This window comes from Danio aesculapii, chromosome 20 (genome assembly GCF_903798145.1).
Source record: "Danio aesculapii chromosome 20, fDanAes4.1, whole genome shotgun sequence".
NCBI lineage: Eukaryota > Metazoa > Chordata > Actinopteri > Cypriniformes > Danionidae > Danio > Danio aesculapii.
The window spans coordinates 36,973,201-36,985,458 of NC_079454.1; the positions used below are offsets into that span (position 1 = coordinate 36,973,201).

Genomic DNA, 12,258 nt, shown 5'->3' on the forward strand with positions numbered 1-12,258 from the left:
GTGGCCTTTATTTCCCAGGTGAGTGAATTATATACCATATCTATAAATATATTTGCTTGATTTAGGATAATTTATCATTTATATTTTTCTTTAGAACTTGAATGCACTCCAGAATCTGACAGATTGATTAGTTAGTAGGCTCTAAAACAGTCATCTGAAACTTTATCATACAGTTTTATGCCTGGATTTTATAAACAGTCTTGCATTTACTAACACAAACTATATTTTAAGTGTTTGAATATAATTCATGTTTAAGAACCATGCTTAGTGGCTTAATGTATTACAACAGTGTTTTTAAAGTCTAAACACTTTATTGATAAAGTATACAACCAAGCACATATGGTCAGAACAACAACGAGTGGCAGTTAATAAAGTATTAAGCATTTCTCCCAAAGAAAAGCCTGTCTAAGCAAAATGCTAGCAGGCGTCTGTAGCTCTGCTCACGCTCCGCCTCTTTGCCCTTGTTTGGTATCTTCCTGTCAGTGCGATGACGCACGAACAAAATGGCGATGGTTGGGCACGCCTACTTGTAGCTTTATTTGCACCCTTCAGAAACCTATGGGTGACGTCACGGATACTACGTCCATATCTTTTACAGTCTATGGTGTCCACTGCTTGTTTTAAATTGACTTGTTTCTATTAAGATACATAATGTAGCGATAGTGTGGTAGATAGTGGAGGGCAAAGCGAGGCTTCATGAAACACTGAAACAGTCAAAACAAATGTGTCGAAGCTTTGAAACGTTTTGAAACCCGTCTCTACAGTGACAACTAGTGGTAATTTTTTATGTATTGCTCTTAAACAGCTTCAGCAAAGAAACAGTTAAGCTAATTGAGGTGTTAAACCCCACATTGTAGAGTTGAGGTTTCAAGTGATTTAGTGGAGTAGTGAGAGTTCCAGACTAGCATGAAGAAATAATAGGTTCGAATCCAGGGTGATTAGACAGATGTTAGTTTTTAAATGCAATGTGTTTTGCTTTAACATTGGTCTAATATCCGAATGAACACTTTATGGATAAATATGTCTTGTTTAGGTCATAAAAAAAATCAACATTATTAAAATACATCAAGTCATAATTTCAGAGTACAAGTCAAGATTTGAACTCAGGCCAATCGCAGCTCAGTTACTCTGTGTGCACGCATGGTCCACTAGGCTACATGAGATAAGATATTTTTTTTCTAAACCTGTCAGTCAAATGCAGATTCGCCAGGTCTCGAAACGCTTTTGAAATGGTCAATGCTTTGAATCACTTTAGTCAGATGACTTGGTGTTTCTTAAGACTTTATGTCACATGACTTCGGTGACTTTGGATCATGCTTCAGTGCAGTGTTTCGAAACACTTTGGGATCTGGACACTGTGTCGAAATGTCAGTTTCACGGTTCAGTCGGCATTCCTACTAGATTGAATCGACATTCTGAAATACATAGTAAATGCCTTCAAATCTAAATTTTTTTTTTTACAGGAAAGCTTACGTATAATTATACTTTATATAATACTGTATATAATTATAACTTCATTTATTTGTATTTATTTATTAAAATGGTGTCCCTTAAAAAAATAGATGCATAATACCTCTCGCTAAAAGTCATATTTCTTGTCCAGTGTCCGTTTTTTGTCTCTCCAAAAGTTATGAGCGGAAAAAAAAAAAAAAAAAAAAAAATATATATATATATATATATATATATATATATATATATATATATATATATATATAATTTTTTTTAAAAACTTAATTTAAAGCAGGAAGTTGTGTTTTAATTTCTGCACACATTCATTCAACAAAGAGGGCATCTATTGTTATTACTGTCTTCAGTTGATTGATGTAGTTAATTTTTAGACTTTTCATTGGCCTATCTCAAACTTAAAACAATGGCTCATTTCAGTTGCCGGGTTTCCATCTTGGAAAACCCGCAAACAGAAAGAAATATCTAAAAGCGAATTAGGTATCAATCAAGTTGTTAAGAGTGGCTGACTGTAATATTGGTTACCTATATAACAGTAAACAAGGCAAGTATAATGAAGACAGCTGGTTAGTCACGTGGGTGTAATGTTCATTATGAGTACATTCGGCATATAAGTTTCTATCTCCCATTATTTACATGAACCCTTTTTCAACCAGAAGTCCAAAACCCTCTCAAGTGAGCATATTTGTATTGTAAATTAATGGATTTTCATTCCATGTTTGGCATTTCTATCACTTGCTTTTCATGCGATACTTTAAAATGAATGCAATTACACAGGGTGATAAAAACCCTTAAAGTGTTGAGGTCCTGTGGACTAACGTAATGGAAATACAATTTTTCGCATGTAAAAAAACTACATACAGTAAAAATAACAGTATGCACATACTATGCACGCACTGTATGTAATGTACAGCTAGTCTTAGGTTTAAAATGACATTAGGGTGAACAAATAAGGGTTGAGCTACACATTCAATGCATACATTTTTTTACCTTACACTTTGCGTTGCTTTATGAAGAGATACCAACAGGTTTGACTGGTGCCACACGTCTAATAACCATATTTGTGACATGTATAAAATAACCCTGTGTGGATTGACTACTTTGCTAACACACCACATTGCCTGATGCGATGCCTAGTATTCCTTTGGACAACAGAACTGACACTTCTAACATAACAGACATACTCATTTCCACCAGAATGTATCTTGATACCATTATATTGATTTGTGCAAGTAATTTCTTCAGTGTGAACACAGTGTATATCATCTGCACTGCTCTATAGCAAACACACACACACACACACACACAAATACAGACAAAACACATGCTACACTCAAAAACAATATCTACCCTGGTGATTTGACACATACTGTATAGTTTTAGATGACAGTCATCAGTGATTCTGTGCAAAATAAAACAACAGTAAGGAAAACCTTATCTCTTTGTCATTGCTCAGTTTAACTGCATGAACAGGTTTTGTGACAGACAAACAAACAAGCAAGTAAACAACAGACCATACCAACGCAGCTGTACGACATGCTACAAGACTCTTTTCTCATGAATGAGCCACTTGGGTGTTTTGGAAAACCTTTTCTCTAAATGGCATATGCAGTTCAATATTATACGCAAAACATTTTAGTGATTCATGTAAGAGGCCTCCACATAAAGCACTTTCAGACGCAGTTTGTTTACCAGAAAGAGTAAAACAAATTACAGTCTGAATATCAGCTAAATGTCAGATTGGATAAATGTATTTTCGCTGAACATTTTAAGGAGAAAAAAAAACACTTTTTCCATTTCTGAATAATCTATTCTATTGACCATTAACGCTTTGCTCTAAGGATATTTTCCAGATATAAGGTGGGACCTCTCAGTGAATTCGTCCAAGTAACTGCTACCAGAGAAATTGCAAACAGAGTATTAGATTTGCTACAGGACATTTGTGATAAATGCATGCCAAGTGTTATTTGTAGAAGAGTGTTGCATAATTTGATGGATGCTGAAAAGTGCTACTTCCGTTCGCTACTGTTTTCACATAGCTTTATTTTTTTAAAAACAGAGTTGGTCTTGACTAATTATGTAAGCGCAGGGCTTGGGGAATGTGAGGTGCATAACAGTTAGAAAAACTGAAGAGTGATCAAAAAGAATCGTGTTAGTGCTAACCAAGAGCAAATTGACATGGCTGTGATATCTGCTCTTACAAAACACATGAAAACCCTTGGGATTCTTCACTAGAGATCATAAATAAGCAGGAAATCACCTGCTCGGATTCATGCTATCATTTTGAGAGGCCTTCTGTTTAGCTCTTTTGATTTAGTTCATGTACACAGACAACATTCTTGCGCAAACCTTTCATGTTAACGGCTAACGTAAGCTAGCAGCTGCAGATGTTATACACTGTTCTGAATATAGGGTGCACAAGAAATGACTAAGATAGGTTTGGACAGCACTGTTGTGGATTACTGGGGGTTACCCCCAGGACAGATAGTGCCGGACTCGGCCACCTCTGGACCTGTGAAGTGCTGACTGACGTCGCCCCCCTTGTGGACAGGAGCCGATTTCTTACCACTTACGCTCACACATGCCTTTTAATCAAACATTGGTCACGTGGTCTGGGTTTTCCCTGACTTCAATGCACTCGATTTCCTCTCTCTCCCTCTCCCGTTCTCTCTCCCTTTCCCGCTCTTTCCGCTTGGCCCGTTTCTTTTTCTTGTGGCGCTTCTTAGAGGGTGGGAAGAATGTCAAAAACACCGGCAGGATGACGAAACAGTGCAGCACTGTGCATCCGGCGGTGAGAAGCGAGCACTTGAACAGTGTGTAGGTCAGGTTAGAAGGCACAAAAAGAAGAGGCATTATCCCAATTACAAAACACGAGGTGTTCTGCAAAATGGCGGCCCCATGCTCCTCTAAAGAGATCTTGATGCACTGAGTCCGCGTGTGCTCAGTGGCCAGTACGAACGTGTAGAGGTGGGGGGCACAGTGATCCATGGCAAAGTTGAGAGTATAAATAAGGCACAGGATAGAGATGCTGTCCATGTCTACATTCCAGAGCGTCATGAGACCCAAGACGCCCAACTCCACGGAAGTGACGGTCAGGATCAACCAGAAGTTCCCCAGCGGGTTGATGACCAGGAAGAAGGTGAGGATGAGAATGGTGAGCACGCTGAAACCTGACGTCAGGATTGGAGAGATGATGGAGGAACTGTAGCGGTCCATGAACACAAACGTCGGGTTGAAAACGATGAACTTGATGCTGTTTATAAGGGAGAGGGGTCGAAGTCTCTCCAGCAGCTCCACGACCTCCTCCCTGGTTTTTTCAGTCGTTCTGGCCACCAAGTACATCTTGGATGCAATAATGTCATACTCGCCTCCGTTTTTGGAGAAAATGATGTCGTCCACAAAGTGTTGATATTCTGGGCTCCTTAGGAAAGAAGTTTTAAGGATGCTAATGAAGTCACTTTTGGTGGACGCGCTAATATTCACAACCCTCAGAAAGTGAAAGTAATTATCGATCCAGGAAATCTTATTAAAGCCCTGTCCCAGTGTCTTGAGGTGCTCCTGTACTGTGGAGTTCCAATACTCGATGGGTTCATAGATGTAAAACCCAATCACAGGACTGTAGTTGCTGAAGTATTTCTGTTGGGTCAGGGCGAACGACACACTGGGGGAATTGCTAGCTAACAGGTTAATTATGTTCGAGCCATCGCTGATTTGTAAACATCCCATGAACGAAAACGAGGCGTAAATCAGGTAGAGGATCACCACGAAAGGCTTGACGTAGGTGTTGGTTATCCATTCTGTGTAATGCTCCCTTAGGAAGTGCTGAATGAAGTGGTTCTGGTACGGGATGCTGTCGTGGTGTGTAGATAGATCGTGGCCGTCGCTCATCATGGTCTTAAACCAAGTTGGCTGACGGTCCAGATACTCCACCGAGGGGATCTTGCAGCAGAAGACGCTGTGATAGCGGTTTTGCTCCAGCTGCCCGGCAAACACCAGGCAGGAGCCGTAGAAGGAGAACACATAGAAGTAGTTTACCAGGACTGCTACACACATGCTCTGGCAAAAGACCTTCACAGACTCAATGTTGGTGAAAGGACTGGCGCCCATGCCGAAGGTGATTATGTAGAGTGAGCTGGTCATAGTGTAGCACACCATCACGTCAGCGAACGCATCCGCCACTCTCTCCTTGAAGGGCAAACTCTCTCTGGTTCTTCTCCAGCCTGCCAGAAGCTCAAACACACCCTTCGTCCCGTGTCCTAAAAACAACAAAGACACAAAAAAAGCTATTTGTAGTTTGATGCATGAAAATTTGATCACACAGCATAAGCAAAATCAGCATTCATTTAATCTAGAAAAGGAAAAAAATTCTTGAGGAGTGAAAGACTGATGTACAGTATCACCAGGGTGATTAACTGCCCATTTTCAGATAATTGGCATTGGACGCAATTATGCACCATTAGGCTAATTAACAGAAGAGATAGTTGTGTGTGTATATATATATATATATATATATATATATATATATATATATATATATATATATATATATATATATATATATATATATATATAGCTATGGCCAAGTGTCAGCAGACACCACATATTTTCTGAAGGTTTTCTTTTTTGTTTCAGTGAATTGGAATTCTGTAAATATAATAGTTTTCAAAGTCCAATAGGTTTTAGTGGCATTTTAATTATTTACAAAGGTATATATATATTGATTTGGCCCACCATCCCAACTGAAAAGAGGGAGAAGAGATCGGAATGTGGGATGGGAAGGTGGCTTGGGCGAATACCTTTGACAGAGATTGCGATTTCGAATTTAACCTTTTGTTTCTTTGTTTTATTGCTGAGCAAAAAAAAGCCAACAAAATCTAAATGTTTCAATTAAATGTTGTAAATAAATCAGACTTTTACAATGTAAATACTGTCATTAGGCAGCTCGACTGTATTCAACATTGAACTCCATTGTGTTACAATTATTTAAACAATCGGGATTGTTTATGTTTTATTTATGTCATTCATTTTCTTTTCGGCTTAGTCCCTTTATTAATCTGGTGTTGACACAGCGGAAAGAACCACCAACTTATCCAGCATATGTTTTTACGCAGCGGATGCCCTTCCAGCTGCAACTCATCACTGGGAAACATCCATTCACACTCATTCACACACATACACTACAGACAATTTTGGCTTACCCAATTCACCTATACCACATGTTTTTGGACTTGTGGGGGAAACCGGAGCACCCGGAGGAAACCCATGGCAACACGGGGAGAAATACTAACTGACCCAGCCGAGGCTCGAACATTCTTGCTGTGAGACGATTGTGCTACCCACTGCGCCACTGTTAGGCCCAAGTTTTCTACATTTTCTAGTCATTTTTAAAAATTAAAATAAATAAAAATAAAATAAAATAAATAAATTAGGAAATTACCCATAGCAAATTTAATGTAATACGGTTTGGTGTGCATATATATATATATATATATATATATATATATATATATATATATATATATATATATATATATATATATTCAGCCCACAGCCCTCAATCAAGGTTGGTTTTTGGACCGTTATAAGAAAAACTTTGGGCACCCGTGCTTTAAATTGATGTAACAGTTATTAAAGAGTTTTCATAGGAAATTGTAGGGAGCAGAGAGGGGGAAAGGATCAACAAAGAAACCCAAGCTGAGAATTGAACTTGGGTCACTGTGAGCACCTCAGTGCTATAAGTCGATGCACTTTACCACTATAGGCTATTGGTGCCATTCAAAGTTGTTTTTAATATGTTCGGTGGTAAATGATTTATGGACACTGTGCTGTCCAACAAACATAAACATCTTGTTTATATTTTACAAATACAATTTTGCACATAACGGCTTCAAAATTGGCTGTATAGATTTGTTTAATTGCCTTTGCAGAGCAAAACATCCATCAATTAATGCTCATCACAGACCATGTTTTACCAGTTAATTGAAAACACAAATTTTAAAAACCCACAGGTAAATCTTGTGGAAACAGCAGAGAAATACTTCAGTTTTTGCCATCCTAGCTGCAGCACTATTTAAATTCATTAAAAACATCAGTGCTTCCCACACATAGACTTTACATGGGTGGGCCGCCCAGGTATATTAACGGCCGCCCAAGTATATTTGGTGTCATTCATTTATTTTTCTTCAGCTTAGTCCCTTTATTAATTTGGGGTTGCCACAGTGGAATAAACCACCAACTTATCCAGCATATGTTTTACACAGCGGATGCCCTTCCAGCTGCAAACCATCACTGAGAAACATCCATACACACTCATTCACACACATACACTACAGACAATTTAGCTTACCCAATTCACATATACCACATGTTTTTGGACTTGTGGGGAAAACCGGAGCACCTGGAGGAGACCCACGCCAACACGAGGAGAACATGCAAACTCCACACAGAAATGCCAAATTGCCAGAAATTCTTGCTGTGAGGCAATTGTGCTACCCACTGCGACAACGTGTTGCCCCTTTTTATTGTATCTGCCAAACGTCCGCGATCGATTAACTAGTGAAAAATCTTCTCTCACTCTACACATTTCCTACTTCTCGCTGTGTGTGCGCAAGAACTGTCAACACTCCCACAGACAATCTTACGTGCTTTGCAGAGACCCTTAGAGATGTGCCTTTTTGGGACTTAAAAATGCGTCCGGCCGGGGTTTTAAATCTCCTAAAATGTCTGGGATTCAGCTTTTGGTTTCACTTTTTATAGCTGTCGTTAATTATATGTGTTTTTGCATTACATTTTTATTTTATTCGCCGCTGACAGTGAATACACAACCACAAAACTGAGAGAAACATTATATAATTAATTCTTTGATCTAAACGACTCAGATAAACTTTTCTATTTACTCAGAGGACGAAATTACATCTAAACTGGCTGCAAAACGACACCGTTAGAAATGCTTAATTAACTCATTTGCCTTATTTAAATGATCTACGCTTTTTATTCTTGTATTTATTATACTTTTGAGAGATTTTTGTTCCATAGATGTTTTTATTTAATAATTTGTCATTTATTTCTAATTTACTGTGTATTTTTTATAATATTTTTTGTAATATTTTATTTGATGATGTTGATATATTACATATTGAAAAGAAACAGTGTTTAATAAATAAAAATAATGTTAAAAAGCACTTTTTTGTCGGATGTAGGTAACCATGTGCCATGGGTAAAAGGTGTGTTTCAATCCGGCTACCACCGCAAGTATATTTAAAACCTGTGGGAAGCACTGAACATATTTCTATTGCAGAATGGCTCATGTTGACTATTTATTAGTCAAGAAAAAGCATGAAAAACAAAAATAGATTTTTTGATGGATGGATGGATGGATGGATGGATGGATGGATGGATGGATGGATGGATGGATGGATGGATGGATGGATGGATGGATGGATGGATGGATGGATGGATGGATGGATGGATGGATGGATGGATGGATAGATAGATAGATAGATAGATAGATAGATAGATAGATAGATAGATAGATAGATAGAAGGATAGATAGACAGACAGACAGACAGACAGACAGACAGACAGACAGACAGACAGACAGACAGACAGATAGACAGACAGATAGATAGATAGATAGATAGATAGATAGATAGATAGATAGATAGATAGATAGATAGATAGATAGATAGATAGATAGATAGATAGATAGATAGATAGATAGATAGATAGATAGATAGGCCTCAAGCTTTTCAAATGATCAACCACTAAAAGCGAGTTATGGAATAATAAGCCTTTCATGATTACTCTTGCTCATACACCAGATGTAATGTGTGTGCACACTGTTGGCTTTGAACATATTAATACATTTGACTTTCATCCATCCAATAAATATTTCACTCAGCATCAAGGACATCACGACTCATCTCTACCCACTCTGTCGCTGTCGAGAATGTGTCACAAAAACTACTCTCTTACCTCTTTCTACAAAATCATAAATTTTCATTGACCCGACAGACACAGAGAAAAACCTAATTAACCATAAAGGATTACGCCAGTATAATGAGTCAGATGGACTGGCTTTTTCTGCTTTTAGTTTTATTAAGAGACAGAACGAGTCCATTAGTGTGTGTGAATTCGGCTGCAGTTGAGGAGGGTAGATTGTAGTTGAAGATACAAACACCGTATGCTCAATAACATATAATTATAGAAAGGATTTTAATATCTCAAATATTGCTTTTTATTATCAAGTACATTTAAGATTGCTCTGAAAAGCTGTCAAAACAATAACAGGAAGCTGCTCGGAATAAAAAGCAGCTGCTAATTGACAATCAGAACATAAACTACTAAATGCAAAGTTAGTTAGAAATGAATATTCAGACATTTTAGCGTGAACATGAGTCACTTCTTACCAAATTATATAGATCAACAAAATCACTGTACGAGGAATTAAATTTGTGATTAATTGCTGACCCTGCCATCTCACGACCAACACTATCACTGCTTGAGCAATTCTTTAGCGTTTGCCAATTAAAAAGATTAATTAGATTCATGAAGTGAGTGCCATTTATTATTTCAAAGTCTGCAAATAATTGTAAGAGTGCCAACGGATGATAAACAAAGTTTCACTTCATCTTCGCAAACACAAATGGAATAGTACTTTCCAGGCTAATGGAGGTTCATTTATTTAGCTCTGTGATTTCCAAACAGGACAGTTGTATTTTATTTTAGGACAAAAACATATATACAACAACATATAACTAAATCTACTGTATTAGTAATATCCTATCATTTGTAACTTCCAAAGTATTTACTGAACTATCAATTTTGTGTACAGTTATACCCATAGACAATAAAAAAGAAATGAGTTTCATTGATGCAATATTATATAAATCACAATATCACTAGCATATAAGCATATTTCTTGTTTTTTGCCAATTAAGTGATACTGGACAGTTTCTTATGAGCTGTAAGACTAAAGAGTTCATCATGCGGAGTAGGTGATTGTTTTCAGAAACATTTTTGTTGTGCTGGTTGAAAGTCTCTTCACATTCCAATAGTAATGATTACAGTAAACTGTAATTACAGTAGTGTTGTTTTACGAATGGGTTATATGCACAGAAGTGTTGTTCAGCCACTGAAATCTTCCGGTGAAAGATTGACGTGAATATTTTCAATTTCATGAGGTACCTTTGCAAAGCATCGATAATGTACATTTTTATTTAGTTTAACAACAAAACATAAGTAAATAGCGCTATTCTGCCTAGCCTGCTTTACTGAGCTGAAGTTGGTTTTATATTCACTTTGGTTCATTTTTGAACAATGACAGCCTGTGACACGCTCCCTATATTGTTTACTATGCTACTCAAAATATTCAGTCTGAGTAAACACGTGAGCATGGCTTAGTAATAATTGTAAGTCCTGCACCCCGCTGGCCAACCACTAAGCATATAGTAGTCGCTTTAGGACAAAGCGTGTGAGAGAGTGAGACCAGCGATCCTTGCATTCATGAAATATTACATAAGTTTTGCTTGCTAGATTTAATATAGTTTTTCATTCGGCATTGTAGTATTATAAAGTACTAAAGCTTTCTAAATGGTGAATGACATGATCTAGTGCAGAGATGCCCAAACTAGGGCTCGCGGGCCAAAGTTGGCCCTTTGTATCCTTTTATTTGGCCCGCTAGAAGGAAAATGTATGGGAAGGGTTGGGGAATGCTTTTAACAGAGAGTCTCATTTCTATTTTTAATGTAACCTTTTGTTTGATTGTTCGTTTTATTGTTGAGCTACAAAAAAAGCAAACTGAAATTAAATATTTCAACTAAATGTTGTAAATGAATCAGATTTTTTTAAAATTACATACTGTCACTTAGCGGAGAGGGGACAAAGCAGAAGACATCAGCATGCAAATCAAGGCAAAGGCAGGTTTAGCATGACTAGTGTATTCGGCATTGAACTCCATTGTTTTATAAATGGATGTTTTTAATAGTTTTATTGTAATAAGTTCATTAAACTAATATACATTTTCAAAAAAATAGAATGCATTAGTAAATACAGTTGAAGTAATTTTTTCTATTTATTTGTAGATATTATGAAATAAATTAGGAAATTACCCATGGTAACTTTGATGTAATACAATTTGCTATATTTACTTTCGGCCCACAGATCTCACTTAAGCTTGGATTTTGGCCCCTCATAAGAAACAGTTTGGGCCCCCCGATCTAGTGGGTTGTCTACAGTCATCTTTAAGGTGCGCCTTCGTGATTTCAGGAGAACCTGTGTTTTTAAAGATATTATGCTAAAATTTTGGCAGATCCCCTACTGCACCTTTAAGAATTACTGACTTTTAGTGATTAGATAAATACTTATACTTAGTATACTTCTAAACTGAAAACAGACTCTTCTTTCTCAGGATGACATGGCAATTTCTTCAGTGTGGGTCGTGAATGAATCACCACAACACAAATGGAGTGCCATCAAGCTGCTGGTCAAGGGCAGAGAGAAAATGTGCTCAGTTCTAAAGGTCTCTAATGAAAGAGGACAAAGAGACAAAACACAAGTAAACTACTACGTGTCTGCCTAGATCAAGCTTTTGTTGTCTTCTGCACCTCCGCAAACTCATCAGGGAAACCGACCTTCATGAACACAAAACTCTGAAAAAGTTTCTTTTTACGCTGAATTTTATTTATGGTTAAATTATTTACTATCCAAATGTCCATTAATATAAGGTTATAAGTTATTTCAATAAAAAAGTGTGGTTAAAGAGGTTATGAAATAGAGAATAAAAATGCTTTTCAT

At 37.2% G+C, this 12,258-nt stretch overlaps 1 protein-coding gene across 2 annotated transcripts in view; it reads right to left on the reverse strand.

Annotated features, from left to right (window-relative positions):
- Positions 1 to 3,968: 3,968 nt before the first annotated feature.
- Positions 3,969 to 12,258, reverse strand: part of ptchd4 (patched domain containing 4) — a 38,973-nt gene continuing 30,683 nt past the window's right edge. Inside the window, exons 3-4 of one of the 2 annotated variants that reach the window (XM_056445380.1) lie at positions 4,157 to 5,720; positions 3,969 to 4,120 (exon numbers count right to left, since the gene is read on the reverse strand). In XM_056445380.1, coding sequence (XP_056301355.1) covers positions 4,057 to 4,120; positions 4,157 to 5,720 — 1,628 coding nt within the window. In that variant the 3' untranslated portion in view covers positions 3,969 to 4,056. Of the gene's footprint in view, positions 5,721 to 12,258 lie in introns of both variants that reach the window. The other variant, XM_056445381.1, reaches the window with a different exon arrangement.